At 49.2% G+C, this 23,850-nt stretch overlaps 1 protein-coding gene across 1 annotated transcript in view; it reads right to left on the reverse strand.

Moving 5' to 3' along the window:
- The window catches only part of MEGF6 (multiple EGF like domains 6), a 39,425-nt gene extending 25,039 nt beyond the window's left edge, over window positions 1-14,386 (reverse strand). Inside the window, exons 1-2 of the mRNA XM_082776836.1 lie at window positions 14,041-14,386; window positions 5,336-5,458 (exon numbers count right to left, since the gene is read on the reverse strand). Of these exons, the coding sequence (XP_082632962.1) occupies window positions 5,336-5,458; window positions 14,041-14,206 (289 nt within the window). The 5' untranslated portion in view covers window positions 14,207-14,386. The remainder of the gene's footprint in view (window positions 1-5,335; window positions 5,459-14,040) is intronic.
- Between the last annotated feature and the right edge of the window lie 9,464 nt (window positions 14,387-23,850).

Below are 23,850 nucleotides of genomic sequence, written 5' to 3' on the forward strand. Positions count from 1 at the left end.
AACTGCCCTCTTCACATACCTCTCTGAAAGACAAGTTTTTAGAGTGGAAAACCCCAAAGTTCAGATTCTTCATTACACAATTTAAGCAGACAGAGGATGCCAACAGAAATCCTGTAAGGTTCGGTAAAGCAGGTTTTCCAAAAAGGCAACTTCTACACACAAGAAATCAGACTTTCCCTGGGCTGCCCTTACCACTTGCTGAGGCATGATGCCCATGCAGTACCACGGGGTAGCTGTGTAGGTGGAGCCTTGCGGTGGCAAAAAGTGCAAAATGCCCCGAAATGACAGGAAACATCAAGCTCTCCCCATGCCTGAGATGGCAACATTTGGCCACCACCAGCAACTTGGGCAGGACAAGAACTGAAGGGACCTGCACTCCTGTCCCAAGTCCACCTGTGTGCCAGAAGCACTGAACATGGGGCTTGACCAACACTGTCTGCAGCCCAAGAAAAGACATGAAAGGTGAAGTGGTGAGAACACAGGGGTCTTGCAGAGCATTTTGTGTCCCTTTGTGTTTCTTTCAGTGTAGGTTATTTGCTAGCAAATTTACTCTTGGAGCCTAATAACCCCATCTGAGCCTCACGATTCTGCGACTGCACATGATGAGTAAGAGCCCTCGTGCTCCGTGTGCCTCAGCCACCACGGGTACATTCCAGACCACGACGACTAATGGGAACCAGAAGCCCTCCCCTGCCAAGAGACGTATGGATGGGGAAGGAGCTGCTGGCATCGCGGCCTGTGCAGTGCTCGCAGGCTGTACGGTGCTCGTGGCACACGCACAATGAAGGGAGCAGAGCCCCGGCATCCCACCACGCTCAGCACGCAGCCATGGCAAGGCACGGGCTGGCAGGGGTGCTCCTGCAGCTCCAGAGCTTTGCTGAGATAGGAACGAATTCGAGTTAAGGACAGGAATAACGAGGAAAAACAAATGAAATGTTAACATTGTCTTGGGTGTCGTTCCATCAAAGCGAGGGCCTTTAGCTCTGGGTCTCCTTAGTTGGCTTCTGGCAGAGGAACAGCCTGCAGACCTCGCTGCTGGCCTTGTTTTAATTATGGCTTTTTTTCTCTGTTTACAGAACCACTCTAAAAATATTTCCATTCCCAGATGCTTTTCCTAGCTTAACTTTTCTGTGACAACGCTGCCAAATCCAGTGTCATCTTGTACATCATGCAGCTTTTTGTAATTAGAGTTCAGACAGATTTTCCACAGATGATATTTCATCGTCTGCAAGAGGATCGCTGCTGCTGTCTCCTCTGCCTGCAGGGATGCGGCGTTGCTGAAAGATGTTAAACCTGAGCCTGGTCCTCCTGGGCCCAAACAGACAAAAAGGGAACAAAAAAGGCACAAAAAGGGTTCCCCAGGCTCCCCTAGGACTGGGGAAAGGGCGAGTCCGGCAGCTCTGAAGGCACCCAGGCACTTCGCTGCTTTGCGAGGTGGTGCTGATGCACGACTCGGGCTCTTCCACTTTCCCATCCCTCCAATATCATCATGCCTTTCCTCCACATCCAGGTAACCTGCCACCAGAAGCAGTGAGCTAATAGCTGAAAAATAACTGCAGACAGACGTCACTACAGTTCAGCATGGCATTTGGCTTTTGCAGCTTGACACAAAACCACTGACTCCAAGGAAGGGCTGAGTAGCACCGCTGGACAAGGAGCTCGAGGTCTCTAAAATGTGTAAATTGTCTCTATAATACATGCAGATTAAAAACCTCTAAGAAGTACAGATAATTACCCTCCTGTGCACACAGTTCAAGCCTGCACAACCCTTGATGGCATCATCCTCCTGTTCGCTATAAATTGCTGCTATACTCGAGATTTCTTCACTTGCAGCACTCAATATACAGAGGGCTACACCATGTAATCCCAAACTGATTTATTCTAACCTCAGACAATTTCCAGAAACATGTGTGTTAATACAGACCATCTCACTCCTCTGCAGGCCAATGAAAGCAATTGGCTCACATTAAGTTCTTTGCTTTGGACTGGAGCTCATCCCCCCGCTGAAGCTGTGGAGAAGGACCTGAAGATGTCAGCTCTCTGCCTCCTGCCCATGTGGTTCTGATAAAGAAAGAGGTAATTTCAGGACGTCCAATGACTCTTTTTGCTCTACTTCACTTTCAACAGAAATGTCTGCTCCCTTTTTCCTCTCTCTTTTGCATTAAAGTCATCAGCAACTTGCTAGAATAGGACAACAAAGACACAACAAACGAATCTCGCACCAAGCTTCAGGCTGCCCAAAGCACCACCGGTGGCTGGAGTCCCTGTGAGATGGGGAGCAGGATGCACGGAGGGGCTGCAAGCTGTCTGCAGCACCCACAAGCATGCAGTGACCTGCACGGTTCCAGGGGCAGCCAGACCCCGAGAGCAGCACAGCGAGGTCACAGCCCCCGCTCAGCTCCCGACACCCCGGCTCCGTCCTGGCCGTGGCTGCGAGCCTTTGTTCTCCTCCTGCACCACGGGAACCACTGCGAGGCTTTCTGAGCCAAGCAGCTATTTATACAGAACCGCAGTACACTTCAGAGTAGATTGTTTTTAAAGGTGCCTAAGCAACTTCCGAATTTTTGTGCTGATCTATCCCTGCATTGTGCTGGCTGTAACCACCTGCACCACTGAGCACAAAGGTGTGAACATCTACCGAGGGCGCAAAGCCATCAAGAGAAAGCAGCAAAAGATTTTTACCTGGTTTTCAACTCTTTGACCTCTGCAGGAATAAAAGAGGCTTCGTGCTTCCCTCGCAGGCTGGGGTTAATGGAAGAGGGCTCATCACCTGCACCGGGCACACCAGCTGAGCTCCTCAGCTCCAGGGGAGCTGCATGGCATCGGGCAGCGCTGCGAGTTAACCAAGGCTTTGTGGCTTATGTGGCGATTGGAAAACATTTAAAGAATGACAGCCGTGGTTTTATGGACTTTAACCAGAAAACTTGCGGCAACGATTCCCGTGTGCCGCCAAAATACTCTGCAAAATCCTCTCCTGCGCTGCCCGCGGGATGCAGAGGCTCTGCAGAGCAAGGGGACAGAGCGGGGAGGCTCGCTGGTGCTCTCATTCCCATCTGTTTGATTTTATTTAGTGGAAATATTTAAATTGCGATTTTTGGCTGCACCGATTCCTGCCTGCAAATTCAAGGCGATCTCAACCTGAAGCAAAACACAGCTTTTATCAGACCACAGAGCCATGCGGTGAATGACACCCAGTGCAGCTCCAGTGCTGCGCTCATCCCCAGCCTGGCAGCAGAAACCTGCCCAGTGGCAGCAGGGATGGAGCCAGCCTTACAGCCACGGGGCGTTGCGGGCACTCCAGCACTATGCTGAGCATTTGGCAGAAGAGCAACCGCAGATCGTGCTCTCTTTTCTGAGCTTTTACAAGAAAAAGATGTTTACTTCCATCCCTCGGCACAACCGCCTTAATGGGCCCAGCACTGAGCCGTACTGACGGCAGGATATATATATCCGCGCACACATACATGTGTATTTCTGTCACAAAAGCGCAAAGAACAAAAGCCACCAGTCCTGAGGCAAGGAAGCCAGATTGTGGGGGCTGCTCTGTTGTTACTTTAATTTCGAAGCCGTGGTGGGCAGCGGTGCAGCTGGAGCTGGCACCCGCTCTCACCCCCTGCAGCGCGTGGCACAGATCCTGCCAGCAGCACTCCCCGGGGACCTGCCCCTGGGGCTCCCCGAGCAGATCGGGTTTCACCAAGAGAGACCCCGTAATTCAGGCGGGTGCATTCCAGCGCCGAGCACGCTGTGCGCGTTATGGCAAACGCTGGCTCAGAAGTTTAATGCAAAGCAGGTTTGCAGCGCTCGGAGCCAGCGACACGGCGCAGGGATGCCCTGACACCCGGACCCCAGCGGGCAGGCTCTGGCGTCACTGCCGCGTGAGCAGGTAAACCAGAAGCACAAAAACCAGGCATTTATTTTAAACACGAGGCTCCTCCCTGCAGTGTTCCCTTTTAAACTTTCTTTGGAAATCATTTCACCTTCTGGGGCTGACCCTTCTGAGAACAGCAAAGCCTCCCCAGTGGTCAATTTTTTCCCAGTTTGTCTCGTGTGTTATTCAGTGAGGCAGAGGTGACAGGATCGCCGTATGCCACCAGGAGAACTACACACTACAAAGGCAATTTTTAGATGAAAGACCACACGCTTACATGCAAACAGTTGCAACACACAGCCATAAACACAAGCTCACTTGTTCAGTGCTACAGCACTGGGAATATCTGGCTTTTTTTCTTTATTTGCAACCCTTTTCTCTTGGGTTCTTCCAGTGACATGCACGGCACTCAGTGCCTTGCACCCTAAGTGTCCATCTCCCTGAGACTGTGAAGCACGGCCACAGAGGGAGTACAGATGCCAACAGCCTCATGTCCTTGCTGTCCTGGACATGGTGGTGCCCCTTCCCTAGATGTTTTTTTCTGCTCACATCACCGTTCCCAACTGGAGCGCACATGCTCACAGTTGTTTTCAGCAAACTTCAGAACGTGACTGCATTCTGAGCAAATCCAACAAATGGTCTTTGAAATACCATCGCCCAGGAATTCTTTCCATTTGTATGAAAATATCCCTCAAAAAAAAAAAAAATAAAAATGTGTCAAATAAAACTGTGAGGGAGAAGTGGTTTAATAAAAACAGCAGCAGATGCTGGAAGGCAGACTCTAAGCTCCACCCCGGTGTCTCTGAAACACTGCTCTGGGGCAAGAAGGCAACGATATTTCAAGAAATCAGCCCAGAAATCAGCCACAGGCCTGACCTGGCATCCAAGTTACAGCGCCTGGACATGCACTGTCCATGCGGGCTGCTGACTCACACCTCAGGGGAGCGGGTTTGGGGATTTTTGTGGCCACAGTTCCACACATAGCCATGCTCATTTTCTGCTGTTTGTTGCACCTAATGCCTGCCATGCAGACACAGAAAGCTGGCTGAGGTAAAGACAAAGACTGACTTGAATCTCTGCGTTTAAGAGCATCTATTTTATGGATGAGTTTTGAAATTCCATATCTGATGCACCCTGCACTGAAAGTAGATGCACCAAAGCACTGTGAGTTATTTCTCTTGAACCAGAATAGACTGAGGAACTGCAAGAAACCTAAACTGCACATGGCCATTGTGAAGAACAGGAAATATTATGAACCCAGCCAGAGAGACGTATTAAAAAAAAAACCCTACTGGAATCCTGAGAAATAAAGGAACCGGTAACCCATCACTGCCATATCAAATTTCCTGCTTGGAGGATGGATGCAAGTGCATAAGCCAACATAAACCATTTACAAAAAATTTACAGGTATGAAAAGAGATACAAAGAATTAAACATCTCCAAGAAACTGAACAGACTTTGGCTTACCAATGCAGGTCCTGCCATCTGTGTGCAGGCGAAAGCCTGGTTTGCACTCGCAGTAATAAGATCCAAGAGTATTCACACATCTGTGCTGGCAGCCCCCATTGTGAACCTGGCACTCATCAACATCTGCAGAAGAGAAGGGAAAAGGAAAAAAAAAAATCAGAGAAATGGGCATGACATTATCTGAAGGCAGAATTATTTATTCTCTGTTGAGCGACTCCAGATTTGAGGAATGAATGCAAAAGGAACAAGATTGTGATTTCAATCATGTTTAATCAGCCAAGCTATTTAAGAAATTTCAAGGACAAGCATGCAATCAGAAAAAAATGCATCTTGTTTGTCAATCAGCATAAACCATCCTTCCTCTTGCTCAATTTGCAGCAGTCCCGATTCCCAGATGGAGGCACATCACCCTCTCACCAGGGTAGAGACTGACCGAGCCAACTGCTGCAACGCTTTCCAAGAGGCATTCCCTCTAGGACTATGAATTTATTAAAATCTTAATTTCCTTGCTCTTCCTCTGTTGGAGATAGGCCTGGCTAAGTCCATTTGTTACCTAAATACTGACATCAATGGTGGGAGCAAACACCTAACGTTAAGAGCTGAAGCGAGGGGCAACACGAAGCAGCAAAGTTTAACAGCTCAGCGCCTCAGCAGCAGATGCTGGGATTCTGCTGAGTCAATCTCCTCCTCTCCCAGCATAAAAACTGCCTTCTCCAGAGCTCAGCGATGTGCTGAAGGTGAGAGCACCCTGCCTCCCCCAGCAGCGCTGAGGTTTGCCCAGGCAATTCCTGCCCTGACGCCCGACGTCGAGCGTGTAGGCAGCAAATTTGCCAGCTACACTCGCACAGTCACACACAAGTAACTGGTCCGTGGGGTTATATGCGCGATTCTGAAAGCAGAAACTGCTAGCAGGGTGAGATGCAATGTCTGTGTGTTCTGCACTAATGCTCCCTTTCCTCCTTCATAGTTTTCATGGCTGAATGGAGAACTGAAGAGATGGTGTTTACACGACACGTGAAATGAGCTGACATGTTTCAGGATGAAAGACTGAACTTACGTGTTTTACTATCATGTTTCTCATCTCAGTACTTCCCAGAGCGTTTAACACATCTCATGCCATGTGTGCTGGGACCTCTCTTACCTGCTGCTGAAACGCAGCAGAACCTGGGCTGTGCAGCGAGGAGCCACGCTCTGTATTGCTCTGTCTTTAGGGATGAGAAAGCAAGTTAACACCTGCATCAAGTCTATGATTAGCAAGGGTTTTATGATAACACATTCAGGTTAAGAACACAATGAAGTCCAGTTTGACCCCAAATTATTTGCACTAGAATGCAAAGGTGAGAATCCCAACCAGAGCTCCTCACCTCCCTCCCCAGCTCTGCGCAGCTGCGTGACCAGAAAACCAAGGCACGGCTCCTACAAGAAATCCACTTGGCCAATAAAACTTTGCATGTCTATTTCTATTGTTAAAACTACATGCCCTTGAACAAAAGACAGTCTCTGTGCCAAAAAAGCCTTCTGCCAAATGCTGAGCAATCTTTCAAGAGTTGAAATGGGAACAAGCCCACAAGTTCTTGATAAAAAAAAATCCTATTATATTTTATTATCACAGCCCCAAAACTGAGGAGGTGGACAGCAGTTGGTTAGAGAGAGATTAATTCCTGTTTCACAGACCTTGAATTGCCCTTAAATACTAGGAATAATGTCCAGAGCTGAGAAGAAATTTAAAAATCCGTGGAGCTCCAAGCTGCACAGTGCTAAGATGCATATCAAAAGCTTGTCAGAGGCAATCTCAAGTTCCTGAGACGTAAGATTCCTCCATCTGGCTATAATTAGAAATAATGGCAATGTATGTGGTTGTAGCCGTGCAGCTCCTTAATTCCTGCCATGCGGGTGTGCGTGTGTACACATATACATGTGCACTGCTTCTCAAACCAGAGGGGATCAAAGTTCTCCAGGCAGATGGAGGAACCAGATCACATTCACAAGAGCAGCCGAAAAGCCAGCCACCGATTCCTTTTTCCATGGAGAGAAAATCCACTTGGCCAATAAAACTTTGCATGGAGAGAAAACCTGAGTAGCTTTAGGTCTGTTAACATTTCTGTGCACTTTCTGCACAGAGCAGTCTCCGGAGGCTGCTAAGTATCGAGCACAAAGCTCTTTCAATCCAGCCTCTTTGGTCCACAGGTGACATTTCTAAACAATGTCATAGCAATACACAGAGTTCAGAAACGAAGTAAAGGGACTGGGATGGCAACTGACAAAAAGAACGAGATTAGCAACTCACGGGTCTGCAACTCACAGTGGACATTCAGGGTAAGGGCATATATTGCTCGAGTTCATTCAGGGCACTTTAAACTACACAAAAAGCCATTACTGAAGCTAAACCAGAACTGAGACTCTTGCTCAAGGATGCAGCTCTTTGAAACTGTGCTGCCGAAGAGCAATTTGAATTTGCCATAACCAAACCCCACATTTTCAGTACTGAAGGTGTCATCCTGCAAGTGCAAAGCTCCCAGCCCTGACAGCACCTGGCTGCTCTTTGCACACTCTTTGCCTGCTGAGGTATCCCTCATCCCTCCCAAACCCACCTCTTTACTGGTCAGAGCCTCCCCGCTTGCACTGAGCTCCCCGGAGCTTTTCGAGTGGTACGTGATGGAAGGATTAACACAATTAGTGCAGGAGCAGGATTTCTGTGTGCACGGCTGGTAGGTGTCCCAGGTGCAGGAATTAAAGCGGGTGAGGGATGCTGGTTCCTGCAGTGCCCCAGAGCTCCTGGATGGACAGACGGACAGATGGACAGACCTGTGCACGCAGCAGGCACGGCTGCCTCTGGCACAGCGCAGCAGGTTAAGCAAGAGGAGTCGTACAGCTCCGTGCCAAGCAAAAGGACGAGCACATATTTGTCAATGAGAGTTACTAAAGAGATAAAGAAACATTTCCCCAGTGAATCACGGCAGGGCGTTGCCTCTAGCTGTGTCTTTGCAAGCAAGAGGTGCAAAAACCTGCTCAGACCTCGCCCCGGCCCTGCGGCTGCGTTTTGGGGCTCCTCGCTCCTTCCTCCCCGCGGGCAGCAGCTCTGGGGACACCCAGGGTGTCCGAAACCACAGGAAAAGAATTGCAACCTTGACTGGAGCCATTGCTGAAATTTTACGCTAATTACCACCAGGTTATTTGCCAAACGAAATTAAGCTAGCAGCAAACACACCAGGGTGGGGAGGGAGCGGGAGGCCAGGAGGGGAAGGTGGTGGCTGCTCCACTGCGTGCTTGGGAGCCACACGGGAACAACACAGCCGGTTGTCTCCTCTGAGCACCTTTCAACTGAAGGCTTTGCACTGCTTAGGGCACCTAGGAAGTCCTGAGCAGAAAAGGAGGACAAGGGAAACAGAGGAAACCTGAGGAAATGGAGCCTGTTTGAAGAATGAGTAGACACAAGCAGTTATTGTGAGCTATTATTATTCCCAGAAATCACAGAAGCGTATCTTGAGTAAAAGCAACGCTGCAAATTCTGTTCTGTGGGAAGTATTAAGCACTCGTTTTGTTGGGGACCAACATTTTCTGTTCTAAATTTACTCAAGAATGGGAAAACTGGGGGTTGGGAAGTTTTTATATGGAGTAATAAAATTATTCAAAGGACTGAATTTAAAGGACTGTTCTACCACCTCCCTTCAACTTAATCTGAAACCACGGAGTTTTACTGTCAGAACAAGTTACCGATGTGTTGAATACACTTCTTACTTTCACCCCATTACTTGTGCTCAGCAATTAGACGTCTCCTCTCTGAACGTCTGCTCTCCTCTTGTGCTTTTCTCACCCTGTGCTCGCACAGCGCCATGCCCATGCTACCCCTGTCCCTCGCCTCCACCCTGCCCTTGCTCTGCCTCCGTCCCATGGCAGCAGCACCACAGGCACGTCCCAGTTTTCCTGATGGAGTTTCTCATCTCCTTCTACTCTGAGATTTTTGGAGGTATACGGCATGGTTGTGGGCCAGAAACCTCCAGCCCCTCACACCCCTGTCGGGAGGGCAGCAATGCTGTCCCCTAAATGTCAGGCTTGTGTCTTTAGGATCAGCACCTCAGTGCGTGCAGGTAGGAGGGCGCAGCAGGAGAAGCTGACGGAGCTGCAGCGAGCCACCAAGAGCTGTCTTGGAGCACGTCCTGGCAGCGAGGACTGGCAAAAGGATGCGAGGCTCCGCACGATGCAGTCTGTGACATGCCGAGGTGATTTTCCTATTGGAGAGCTGACAAAATCTGGTTGAAATTAGCATGCCAAGGAGGGAAAATGAGAAGCACGCAGGCTTCTCCTCCACACGGGCACTGGGCAGGCTGCAGAGCACTGCGCACTGCCAAAATCCACTGAGGCAGACCCAAAAAACAAAATCAGCGAGAACCTGGAGCGGGACTTGGCATGTGGGGTAGGAAACAGGAGCTCATGCTGTCATCTGCACAGGCACAAGGCTCACCAGAGCAGCAGTGGATGCTCTCACCACCCTCTCCTCCTAGCAGAAAGGGTCCTTCTCACCTCAAGCAGCAGCCACACCAGCCAACAAGGGTCATGCCGCAGCCTAACTGAGGGTAGGCAAGAAGAAAAAAATGCAGGACCAAAAAAACACAAAACCAAAAAAGTCCAAGACCAACAAAAGCAGAGGGTGTGAGGAGGAGGCTGTGGTGACGCGCACTATGACCACGCATGGGCCTTTCAGGAAGAAATACTGAGATTTATCTCAAACAAGAACTCTGTCAGAGGAAGGAAAGTGGCAACAGCAGCCCTGCAAATTACTGAGTGTTTTGTGTAGCTGCAGTTTATCTCCTCTGAGAGGCTGAGGAGAAGGAGAGGAATCCCAGCTGTAAGCAGACAGCAGATAGGCTCAAGGGTTTGCTCGATCTGGCTAACCAGGCTCTAACCTTATGGCAATTAGCCTGGATTACCGAGCTGGGCTGCAGGGAAAAGGTTAATTAAAATCCGTGGAGATGAGCACGTGTGGGATTCAGCTCCTTTATCTTTTCAGTACCAGTTCGTTAAAGCTATTTCAGCAGTTTTAAGGAACCAAGAGGACAGAAGGAGATGACCCCAGCAGGGTTCTGGGGTGCCCCACAGTGTGGCATGGCCGAGGGGCTGGGAGCACAGCCCCATGCCAGGATGTGTCGGAGTGAAAAAAAAACCTGCATTATTTCACCTCTTCCTTGTACTGCATGAATCCAGCATGAACTTGTACTGCACGGTCCCCACAAATAACCTGCAGACACCGGAGCTCCTGTTTCTTCACACACTTTGGCTGGCCAAAATGTTTCCACAGCCTCAGCCTTGTTGTAAGGCAGCCTTGGGAAAGCCCTCAGGGCTCGCACAGCTCCAGGGCATTACGCCAGGCTTGCTTCCCTTCCACAGCAGCCTCCCCTAGGCAGGCAGGAGGAGCTCGTGGCTCTCTGCACACACCTCTGCCATCCCCGGCAGCAGCGAGTTTCCAAGGGCTGTTTGGTAGCAGATGCACTGATAACAGCCCGATGCATTCCCAATCATCTAAGGACGTGGAAACGGGTCTGGGAGCTATTTTGCCTCAACCACAGGCTTTGTCCTCAGCTCACCTTTCTTTGCCTGCAGGCTCCGCAGCTGGGAGCGTCACCCCACTGCTGCTGCTGAGCCCTGCCACGTTTCTCCCTCCCGATGGCACCGATAACCGCACAGTGCTCCGAGCGCAGAGGAGGCACACGTAACGACAAGCAGGCAGCTGCCTCTCGACTTGCCGCTGCAATCATCCTCTCAAACTTTCCTTCGCAGCTTTACTTCATCCCATTTCTCCATGCGGGATGTCATTTTGAATGGAAAACCAACCTGCGCACAGGCACCGCGGTGCAGGTGCTGAGCTGGCAGCTGCCCGGCTGACGAACGCACAGGGCACCCGTAAGGAGCCCACGGCTGATGGAAACCCTGCAGCCCAAGAGAAGCACCCAGCTGTGCCATGTGCTGCTTCCTGACGCACATTAGAGGGTCACGGAGAGAGCATCAAGGTGCCAGGTCTGCTCCACTGTGAGGATTTAATGCAAGTCCTCAGCAGAGAACAACGGGCTCTCCTTTAAAGGTTAGCTGCGTGAGGATGTAATCCATAGCACCACAATGAGGCACCCTACAGGAACACAAGCAGCAAACAGAGCACTGTTTGTACACAGAATAGGTTTGAAAGCACTCAAGGCCTCAGCGATATGCACACCACTATTACACAGAACACCTCTTCGTTCACCGTTAGTACAACAGCGACGTACAATGCCATGCACCCACGGCAGCTCCTTGCACTTGCTTTGCTTTTGCAACTGTCTGACAATGAAACCACGTCTGTGTACAGGCAAACACTGCCAGGACTGGCAAACGGGGCTGCTGTCCAGGTAAACCAGCGTCTGCTGCTTCAAAAATCACACAACCAAAGTGTCTAATGGAACTTGTTAAAGAGGCCTCCCCGCATACCCTCGAGGACTGCTGGGCGCAGAGCCGCCAGCTCCGCTCAGTGACTGTCCCGTGCTGGGGCTCCATGCCTTGGATCAGCCACGTGCACAAGGCTCCGAGGTCAGCTGGGCTTCGTGCTGGCTGAAGACAGCAGCACCGGTGGTCCTGGGAGATCTGAAGCCAAAAAAACCCACTCTGCATGTCGCATGTCTGTGGCTGGCAGGGAAAGGCTCGCCCTGCCAGAGCAGGCAACCAAGACATTTACCCGCAGCAGTCCTCTCCCCTCCACCTGGTGGCTTTGTCAGATTCAGAGGAAAGGTGTTTCATGCTGCAACATGTCAAAAATCCACTTTTCAGAGAGGGAAAGAGAGAAAGATGTTTTTCCTTGTTTCTTGCTGCTGTTGTTCTCAGCTAGGTGGGACCGAAGATGATGGGATGGGATGGGTTGGGTTTGTTTTGTTTTGTAATCTGCCCCTACTTTGTAAACTGTGCAGGGATATTAGACATACCTTCTTGGAAGAAAGGCTTATTTAGATTATCTGCCAGATTTTTTCTTGCAAATGTCTGGATACTCATCTTTTTCTGATGATTTAAAAACAAACAAACAAAAAACAGGCTGCTGGAAAAGGGAGCTTAGAGATCACACACTTTGCAGTAGATGTTGTTTTCTTCCCCCAGGTTCAGAGAACTTAACCCTGGGAAGAACAGCCAAAAGGTCTGGGCCAAGGCTTTTTGCTCTTCCACTTGCCTGCTTTAAATGACATTCCTCCTGACCACGAGAAAAATACCGCAGCCTTGCCAGACTGAAAGGCACCCCCCACAAAAGCTGGGATAAATGTACAAGTGTGCATGGAGCTGCAGATCTGTGGAGCCCTGATCAGTATGGTGAAGGGAATTAGGGTCAGGATTAGGGAAGTGGAGGCTGGAAGTTTATGCTCCAGACAAAGGTTGATCTCATGAGCTTGTCCTGGAGAAATCATATGAGCTAATGTAGTTGGATGGAGACATCAAATGCAGTTGGAGTTTGAGATAATCAGCTGATCTACGAATAACAAAACAGTAACTCACCCCGCTTCCAAAGGTCTGCCACATCTCGCACACACACTGATATCATTTTATAATCGACAGCTTGGGGCATTTATTTATTAGGATTATCTCATGATGAGATAATGCATTCCTTGATGGCTGCATTACTCACAAGCATCCAAAGTCTTTAGTGGACTGCAGCCTTCACGTATTCTCCACCATTTCCTACATCTTTGGGCAACCTCAGTCATTACCTGCTGCTAAATCAGCTGAGCATACAAGGATGGAGAGGCAGGTGTATGCGTGCTTGCAGAAGTCACACCTCACTCAACACCCCCAACTACCATCACACAGAAGCCAGCACACACAAATACTCCACAACACCTCCCGGTTGTGTCATTGCAGTGCCTGACCCGCACTGCACGGTCTGCTAATGCTTGTGAGTTTGTGTCAGCGGGAGGAGATGTAAGGGGCTGCTCTGCCAGCCCCAGGAGAGCAGCAGGTGAGATGGAGCAGAATGGCTCCGTCCCCTCCATCTGCTGGGTGGAAGCTCAGGCTGGCCAGGTACTGGCCACAGCAGTGGGTTTGGGGCACCTTTGCTGGACGCTGCTGCTATCAGATGCCAGTAGCTGTGGAGCCACATCCTGAGGTGAGCTGGGAGCCTCATCTGTCCCGAGCACATCCCCGGCTGTAGCCCACGGCTGCCCCTAGCTCCTGGCTGCAGTCCCTCTGCCAGAGGATTCCCCACACGCAGAAAATGACACGGGACAACACAGAGCTCTGTCCTTTACCAGACTGCACCACAAAGTGCTCATACGACCCAGAAAAACTCAGTCTCTCTGAGAGAAAGCCAGATCTGCTCACGATAAGTGGTATCATGATTCCGTTATTGCCCTGGACTGGGGGGAGAGCCTTTGGAGCTGAGGTAAAAATGGATCATCCTCACCTAGCAGAGCACATACAATTGTTTTAAAACGAACACTGCACAGGAGCTGTCTTCCCAACACGCTAAACCAAGCCACAGAGCCGTACAGCAACTGATGGGAAGAAACTCTCGTTGCTTCCCCTCTCTGCCAGAAATGACTTTTCAGAAGAATAAATCTGCCAGAGTACGGCAGAGTACAGCTCTACGAATCCGAGCCGTGATGTACGGCGAGGTCACCGGGCTGTGCCTCCAGCAGCTGCCAGCCCGGACCCCCACCTGGCCGCCGGCAGCCCCCGCGCCCCCCGAGCCCCCCACGTACCCGGCCTCATCTCGGGGGGGGCAACGCCGTACCCCGCACGCCCCAGGTAGCAGCGGTAGCAGTTCCTCCACAGGTAGCGGTAGTGGTTGCCGGCAGCACCGCGGATGCCACCCAGAAAGCCAAAGCACCAGAGGAGCATCCAGACGTGGCTGTGCTCCTGCCCCATGGCGAGGCGCTGTGAGGAGCGACACAGGAGGAAAGAAAAAAAAAAAAAAAAAAAAAGGAAGAAAAAATAAATAATAAAAAATTCCACGAGCTGCAGTCCCGCAGCAAGATAAAGGAGAAAGAGCAGCAGGAGTCAGAAAAAAAAAATAAAAAAGAAAATAAAAAAGGAAGAAGGCACCGAAGCGAGCGCGCCCCGGGTGCGCTGTGCGCTGCCCCCGCCCCGCAGGTACGGGGCGAGCCCCGCAGGCGCCTCCCCCGGCCCCGGCGCCCCCCCGCGGAGCGAGGCAGCGGCGACAACCCGGGGAGGGGGGGGGGGAACGTGGGAGCCCACCCGGCTGGGCACGGGGGTGCTGCCAGGACGGAAGGATGGACGGATGGATGGACGGGCGGACACCCCCGGGCAGGGTGGCCAAACCCAGCTCCTCCGGGAAAAGGCAAGGGCGCTGCGAGCCCCCACCCGGCACCCCCAAAATCGCCTATAACGAGCCGCCCCCCGCCCTGTTTCTGCTTTCTGGACAATTGGCACATTTCCCCCGAGGTGCCCGGTGTTGGACGGGCTCCTGCTGTCACCGCGCCCCCCCTCTCAGACAGCCCACGAAAGACAGCTCAGAAACTCCAACCGAGCGCAAAAACTGCCCTGCGTGATTCCTGAAAGAAAAATTCCTCATCAAGGAACGGGGCTAAACGAGGAACAGCCACTGCGAATGGTACAGAGAAAACCGTAACGTTACCGTTTCCTGTAATATGGAACCTCGCATTTTATTTTACCTTTTTCATTAAGCAAGAAGTAAGAATAGCTTATTGGATTTTCCAGAGGCGAGCTCCAAAGCCTCATTTAACTTTCTGGAATGTTTTGAAACAATGTGCTCACAGGGTTGAGCTGGGGGAAAGAACGGGGCCTGCCACTTTGAGACATTTTAGAAGTATTATTTGGCTGTAGTAAAATTCCAAATTAAAACTTGTGGTTTAGGCTGCAATGAATAGCATTCCACAGAAAATTCTGAAACACTGCGAGAAGCTGAATCCAGGAGGAAAATAACAGTTTAAGGCTATTTCTGCAGCGGTTTCCGAAGGAAGGTGGACTCGAGTCACGAGCCCCATTAGCAGATCGATCCAAGCAAGAGCAGCTTCCTAGCATCCCGTGGACCATCCGAACATTTGCCCATTGTAACAGTCCACATGCTTCTCATTAATATTTTGAATTCAGTAAAAATATCCAACCCAAAAATTCATCAGTCGCTTTGTGGAAAAAATATGCAACCTTCCCAAAGGATGCTGCACATTTTTGGAAGCGATTGGCACAAGCGACATTGGTGCAAAGTGTCGGTGTGACAGCACCCTACCTTGTCCACAAACACCTGTCTGCCACCCCCCGTGGGTCTGCTGGAGCCCCCACGGACACGTGTACGTGCAGCCGCCTGCTGCCATCCCACAGAAAGCCACTTTTAGATCTCCTAAATTCTTCACCCATTTAAAAATAACACATTGCCAGACATCGCGAATTTTTCTTGCTGGCCAAAGCGCAGTTCCTTGGGAACACCCCTCTGCACAGCGACATTTAAGCCATGACAATGGCCAGCGTTGACACTTTTCCTGTAAATGTTTTTAGTAGTGTTGACATGCAAAAATGAATGTTGCCACAGAGCTATGAAAAACGTTTTAGGCTGACTTCCTCCATTCAGCAGTGTTATTAACATGGTCTATATTAAATTATCCTTGCCTGGAATGCCTATGAATCACAGCGAGCGTGGTTCTCCGAGTGACTCCCTGGCTCTGCAAACACAAACCCACGCGACCCTTCCACTGGCTGCGTGACCTGGAAATTCCTCCTGCTCGGGCATACCCAGCTCCCTGCAAACACTTCTTGCCCTGCAGAAAGAAATGCTATCATAGCTGCTGGCGCTCAACAAATTATGTGACAGAGTTGTTCAATCTCATATTTCCTTAGACTGCTAAAAAATAAAAAATAAATAAAGTCATGCGGGGCTCAGACGTTTCCCAACGGCTCTGTGGTGTAGCACATGTATCAAAAGCACTTCAGGCTTGAACATAAACTGAATCCTGCTTATGTAATAAGTTATACTTGGCCAGGTTTGAGCCAGCTCGAGCTTCCTTGTCACCTAATTAACTTCAGCTGATTAGGTACGAAGAGTCGGTCTGAGTACAGTAACGCGCTCCAATCAGCAGCAAATCATTCTGCCTTCCCATGGCATTAGCTGGCTGACCACTGACATCAAGAGGGGTTTTGTACACAGCCGAGCTGCACCAAACCCTCCCTCTCACGGACTTCCATTCAGCCTTAATTCTTAAATGAGTTATTAAAAGAACTAATTCTTAAAAGAATGAATAAATTATCAGAAGAACCCAACCAAGTCACAGCAGAAGATGTGGTACTTCCTAGTTCAACAGCGTGTTAGGTCCTGAAGTTCCTGAAGTTAACTCATCCCTGCATGGCCACAGCTCAGCCAGCTTAGGTGAACACGAGCAGCTGAGCCTCCAGCCAAAGGTACCCAGCTTCTGAACCAGGTTTCTTCTGGCCGATTCTACAGTGAAAAGGAAATAGCCAAACAGGCAGCGTGCGGAGCCCAGGAGGACAAGCAGCATGGAATGACTTCCAGCTGGGTGCTCGTGCATCCCTGCCCAGCGAGGGCTGAGTGCTGGCTGCGTGCCCAGTGAGCCCCATTGTGTCTTTGAGCTGCTTTGCCTTTCCATGGGGATGCTGTTCGTGCTACAGGGCTGGCTTGCCACTCCCAGCTGCCTGGCTGCTACCACAAGCAAGGTTTCCATCCTGCTCATCAGGTGTAACCAAAGGAGATGCCACAGGATCAGCTGCAGGAATTGGGACAAACTGGACAGTTTAGGACAAACTAAAAAAATTTAGGACAAACCTCTTTTGGTCACGACATGGCTTATCTCAAAGCAGCCATCAAACCACCCTTGTTCCATTTCAAAGGGAACTAAATAGGGGGAAATTCCCACATATGGAATTCTGTAATGGCACCTGGGTTAGCACAGAGACCTGCTAACAGTCTCTGCTCTCAAAGTCCTTGCGGCCAACACGGAGCCAGCAAAGGGGCTGAAATACTTAACCTCACTTTTTGAAGCCCCAGATGCTTTATTCAAGCTCCATCAGGATTTCTATCAAGAAAAGCTGAATATCTTACAAACTGTAAACATTAATCAGTGCCTTTTGTCTTTTCTAAACTCCCCCATCTGTACAAACATGAATCTAATCCCGTCCACTCTTCTTCGTGCATGCATTATCATCCAGAGTATTTGCAAAGAGTTTCTTATTTGGTGAAAAATAAGAAAAAAATAACGTAAAACATGTTGAAGAAGGTCCACCCACCATCACAGAAGTAAGAATGATGGAGGAGGGTGAAGCACTCCTGAGATCAGGCCAAAGAGACATGCACAGGCTCTGCAGACACGACCAATTACAGGAATACATGCAGAGGGATTCACATTGTCTCCCCTAAAACAAAAAAAAAAAAGGGGGGGGGGGGTGGAGGCACGGGGACAAAGAATTGTTTGTTTCCACCAAAATCCCGAACCTCTTTATCATCTGAGAAGCTGATCCCTGTCCGGGGAATTCTGGGGAAACTGAAAATATTTTAGTTTGGCTTAGATAAGGGTAGAGCTGTTTATTTCACACATCCCTACGGTGGTACGGAGCCAGGAAATACTTTTCAGTTATTTTCAACAAAACATGACAAATGTACCAAATTGGCAAGAAAGTGACATTTTTCTACAGAATTCTTCAGTGTCCAAACCGATATCCACAGCAATGCCTCTTTCCCAGTTTGTCAGTAATCTTAGTTAATTATTCTGAATTCTTTTGGACCTCTGCTAAGCAAACCAGTGCTGAAAATATCTGAGAATGTCACCAGAAAGCATGGCAACCCTAAGCAGTTGATGGTGCAGTGGGAATTTTCATGTTGTGCTAGGGAATATGCGAGCTTTGAACTTCTAGTCTGCAGGAACCTAGCAGAGGTGTCTTTCTCTGATGTTCTCAGTGAATCCTGGAGCTGCAATATACTCCAGAAAATATATCTTGTTCTTGGCTCTGATAAGCAAATAGCTCTTTGCATTTTTCTGCCTCTCAGCTCCAGCCGCCTCAAACACGCAGCACTTGCACAGATGATAATTCCCAGGGAGAACGGGATGGGAAATCTGCTCAGTGCATAACAGCCGAGGTTCGAGCTGCAGGAGGTGAAAAGTCCACTTGATGTGAGGATTGCTCTGGGTACTATACTAATGCAAATCCCATGTTATGCTTTACAAACAAAAAATTGTCTTCTCTTTCAGTCTGGTTTGAAAGCAGGAGATTTAAAGTGGAAGACATGGAACATTGTGATGATATAGACTCATGAGGAGAGCATTCATCTCTTCTGAAGCAATGCAAACACAACCTCAAGAGACCCAAGATCTCACCCTGAAAGCTTCATTTTTACCCAGGTCAGACTTTCCCTCTGTAACTGGTATCATTCATACAGCTAAGTGTGCAGCAGAACGAGAACACTTTTTCTAGATGACTGAACACCAAAAGTGTGCACAATATGTGAAGGAACAAGAAAACCCGAATGCCTCTCCTTCAGACGTGTGGCCAGGACAGCTCTGCAGCACGTGGCTTCTGTGCAGCCAACACAACCGTAAAGCTCCAAATTTCACAGCCACACCTGAATGAACTCTGATGAACTACCAAGCGTGTCCCCAGGGTCTAGGGCAAGAAGGCAACATCGGAGACATCACAAGCCTCCTCTAAGAAGCATCAGCAAAATAATCTTCTACATTTATCATGAAAAGAAATGTTTCTTCTCCACAGACTGGGAACACCGTAGCGCTTTTTTTTTATCACAGTGTCAAACTGCTTCCATGTTCAATAGCAAACGATCCGTTCTGAAGGTAATTCAAACAGCATGTGCGCGAAGGCAGGGAGATGCATTGCGTTGCTCAGAGGTAATCTTAAAAAAGATTAAATTAATGCTGAACAGTAGGAGGCTGCAGGCTCGGTAGCTGTCCTGTGAGAGGCACACTGCCTGTGACACTGCCATTAGGAAACCATGCGGGCTCAAGGGGTCTCAGTGTGGGTGTTAGGGAATCAGGCAACAGGCCTTGGTAGCCTAAAGTGCTGCTGGAAAATCATTTTTATGTGAACATCAAGAAAAAAAAGGCAATGTATAGAGAAAGCAGGCACGAGGTTGTGCAAAGTCTGTGGCTGCTGTAGACATTACAACTACATGTTCTGCTCAAGCCAATATCCCAGAAGTTGGACATTTTGGCCAAGCTTTGTGTTCACATTTGTATTCCATTTTCCACTAGGATCCTAGCACTTCTTGTCTTCCTGGTGGAAACAGTAGTGGGACAACCAATGTTAACAGCAGAGGCTGATGAGATTTTAGAAGTTTTACTCTCATCTTCAATCAAAAGGGTAGACTTATGATATCTTTCCACTAAAATTCCTTCAAGTAAACCCACACAAATTGTCTGAATAGTATTAACCCAGTAAAGACCAAATTGAAAAGTTGTGAATATGAAAATATTCACATATGTTCTACTAGTTTTTCCAAATCAAGTCCAGAATGAATCATGTAGCCTTACCTCCTTTCACAGCCATACCAATACCAGCAGTATTAATGCCTTATTACAGGCATTTTTCATTTCATTCATATCTGATGCCATTTTGCATCAATTAAAGAGAATGAATTCTAAAACTAAATCATTTCAAATATTGGGAAAGAATTCAGATTAATTGTGCATTAATAAGCAGTAATTTAAGTAGAAGACAATTAGTACTTTCATTTTCTATAATGTGACAGAAAAGAAACCACTATTTAATGTGACGGGCACCTCTGCTTAGCTTCTGCTCCTTCTGTCACCTCCAGTCACCATCATCATTTGAAAACTCGTTTTGGGGCAATAACACAGCGGTGCACTGGGGCGGTTCTGAAGAACTGGGACGGGTCCAGCAGGGAGGCCACCAGCGTCCCCACCGGCAGCGATACGCTGGCTCCATGCCATGGCAGTCCCCAGACCGACCAGCCTCCCTCTCCCTCCTGCACCAAGCCGCCTGAAGCCAAAGGTGTCTCCTTGCCCCTGGTGGGGGCCAGACCTTTGAGGAACACAGCACTTATCTCAGCCTGCCTCCCAGAGGTGAGCCAAAACCAAGCGGAGCCTCACCAAACAGGCAGGTGAATGTTGAAGAATCACACCCCACTGCCTTCCTTGTTATTTCGCCACAGGATCCCTCTATCTTTCAGCACATCCCTGAGAGAAAATCCCACAGCACAAAATGAACCTGGTGGGGAAGCAGAGATGCCACCTATGGGATCAGAACCAGGCCTGACAGCTGGGGGTCCCCACAAAGCAGAACCTGAACTTCCCTCCTGACCGAGGCCGTGTTCTCCCCACAAGAACATCTGGAAGCTATTAAGACGTATTGGAGATGTTTTCCATTCAAGTGTTTTCACACCTCACCAAAATACACGATAGCTACTTTAATTAGTCAAAAAAAAAAAAAAAAAAAGAAGACTGTGAATGCTGCCAAGGTTCCCCATGCTGGCCACAGGAGCCCAGGCTAACAGACCCAGAGCTCAGCACCCCACAGAGTGAGCCTAGGACTCAGCTCCCAGGTTTCTCAGGAAGGCTCATAAACCTCCTGGCCAAGGAACCTCATGGGGACGAGGGCTTCTCTCACCAGCTGGGGCACAAAACCCCTGTCCCGCACAGACCGTGCATCCTGGGGAGAAATCCTGGCTGTTCAGCTGGAAACACCAGTCCCTGAAACACCTCCTGCACCCCGAACGGCAGTGGGACCAGAGACTGGCAGGGAGACTGCAAGGAGGGAACTGTTGGGCTGCATCAGTGTCAGGCCATTCTTTTATCTCCAGTGACAGACCAAAATCAACCCCAGATTAGGAAATGCTAAGTTTCAGTTGGACATGTGAAATATATGGGGAGATTTCAAAAAAGATGTATCAGTTGCTGGCAAATTCTTGACGTTTGGCACTAAACAAGGCACTCTGAAAATGTATTTGTACTTAAGAAGCTACTTTTTTTTTTTTACTTTTTTTTTTTTTGTTGTTGTTCTGTAGAGAAGCATTTCCTTCTTAAAGTTGAAAAATTGAGACAAATACCGTTTTAAGGCATTTGGTCTGGATAGAAGAATAATGAGCTGTACTTTTGCCAAAATTGCATGCTTTAGCCATACTGTACTCTGTACATTTCCTTCTGCTACTGCAGATAAATCTCCAGCTCCTTGTGCTCACCGAGCGCTGATGGAGCTCCCTGTCTGCTGGGAGCCAGCCCCGCTTCCATCTGCTCCCAGCCTGCCCCAGCTTCTGCATCGATGGCCAAACCAGCACCGAATGCTTTGAGGAAGGGGCAAGAGCAGGGCAGGGCCACAAAACAGAGAGCGGGTGGTGGGTGATGGACACGGGGAGAGGGTCACGGACAGGGATGGAGGGCGATGCATTTGGGCAGCCTGCAGGCAACCCAGCAGCCAGGCACCGGTGCAAGCACTGGCAGCACATCAGGAAGGACAGATGCAGACGCTGTCGAGGTGAGCAGTCGATGCAATGCTTGAAGTCCTCCCCCCGCATCCCGAGCGTCCCGGCCGAGGCGCTGGGGCCGTGGCACCGCCGCCCTCTGCCGGCAGCGGCTGCCCCCGGCCGCCCGCAGCCCCGGGGCAGGCAGCCCCTGAACGGGGTCAAACCAAGGCTGATGTGATCCAGGAGCACCCACATCCCATTCCCTGGGCATTCAGTGCCCGAGAACCCGTTCACACGAATGTCACTGGCTCATGCTGTACGCACTTTGTGCCTGCGCTCACTGAAGTCCATATTACCAAATCCCAGCACAGGCATTGCTCATGCAGGTACAGGCACCAATATTTACATTATGCATGTTTGACCAAAACATGTCGAACACTAACGAGCTATTGTAGGGCTTCTGAAATGAGCCTAGAAAAAGTGGGGACAGGAGTTTCATCTTTGTTCATGATCTGAGCTTTTAGAAACAAACTCTAATGTATGTCTTAAGTATAAGAAAAATTTCCACCTACAGAAAATTCTGTATAAGAAAATATCTTCTGGATAAGAAAAAAATAAATCACCTACTTTGGAATTTAACAGAAATCTCTAATTTGTACATTGGCTATCAAGAGATTCGCAGATCTCAACTGCAGGCAGGCAGTCGCTGCAGACAGGCAGCTTGTTTTCTTCTTTTCCCAAACTCATGAATCAAAAGGACTGACAAAAATTACATTTTGTACCCTTTGAGGTCTGCTGGGCAGATTACCTCCATTTTTCTCTAACTGCCAGGCAGCAGCTTCTCCTGTCCGTGGAAAGATGCTGCATGGAAAACCTCTGTGCAAAGGTACCAGGCCTTGGCTATCTCAAAACCTCCGCCAGCAAAAGAAGGACATTTTGCCTGGCAGCCTTCTGGGTGCTGGCTTCCTGTTCCCCCCAAGGCTAAAGAATCGTGTGATTAGCCTGTAATTAATAACTTCCATCCTCTTTATCCACATCAAAACTGGACTGACGTGCCTGTCTGGGCTCAGAGCTCCCTAACTACTTCTGAAACACCAGACTGTGCAAGTTTTGTTTTACTTTTCAGAAATCCTAAGACCTGCTAGAGCTTAGCAAAATCCCCAAGGGTTTGTACTTGCTTAATCCTCTCACTGCAGCTACCCGCCAGGGTTAGGAACTCCGCAGCTCATTCCAGATGCTTTGTGTGAGACAAAGGTTTCCAGGGCTGCCCTGCAACAACTCCACCTGCTCTGTTAAGATGGATTTTCACACTACAGGTGTGATTTCTATGAGATGCAACAGCCTAAACGCAGTGTCTCTTTGAAAAGAGAATGGTATGTTATTGTCACAGCTGTAAGAAGAATAGGTTTTTAAGCCAGTTCTGGAAAGTAGCTCTGCATCAGTTAAAGGCTTTCCTGTTTTCATCAAAGATCTGGCAAAACTTACAGTTACTGTCCTACTGTGAACTGCTCTCAGGACGGATGCCAGCTCTGGCAGACACACAACCAGGTGACACGACAGCCTGTGTTTTACATGCAGGAAAGTAATTCAAAGTGCTGTGAGTACTGCTCGCAAATACAAGGCAAAATTCTTGTTCCTGCTCTGCCCGTTGCTCCCACAACCACCATCACAGTTTTCACTCACGCAAGCAGCAACTGCAGCTGGACACGTTGGGCAATACTGGGTTTCAAAGAAATACTTGCCGACTTGTTAAGGGAAGCAGAGGAGGAATTAAGAAGCATGACCCTGCAGGATTGTGCAAAACTTAGAGGGGGCTCAAGAATTTGAAACCCAGCTGATGTTTTAGGAGTTAAAAGGGCAGCAGCTCTGGCAGGAGCCTCTGTCCTGCTGGGCTAGGCAAGGAAAGGCTTCCACAGTGGAAGTAACCCTGCAAGGAGCATTCAGAGAAGTGCCTCCTGGGCACTGTCTCATGCTTCAGAGGCATACAATGGCAAAATCCAGCTGGCTGGACGAGCACAAGTCACAGAGGGTCCTGTGCTGAAGAGCTGCCATGTCCAGAGGGGAGCCTGAGCTGGAAGGGCTCTGTGACTTTCCTGGATATGTGTTGGATGCAGCTGAAGTCTAGCACATTAAAAGATTTTAAATTATTGCTATT

The sequence above is a fragment of the Aythya marila genome, assembly GCF_965140915.1.
Source record: "Aythya marila genome assembly, chromosome: 21".
Lineage (NCBI taxonomy): Eukaryota > Metazoa > Chordata > Aves > Anseriformes > Anatidae > Aythya > Aythya marila.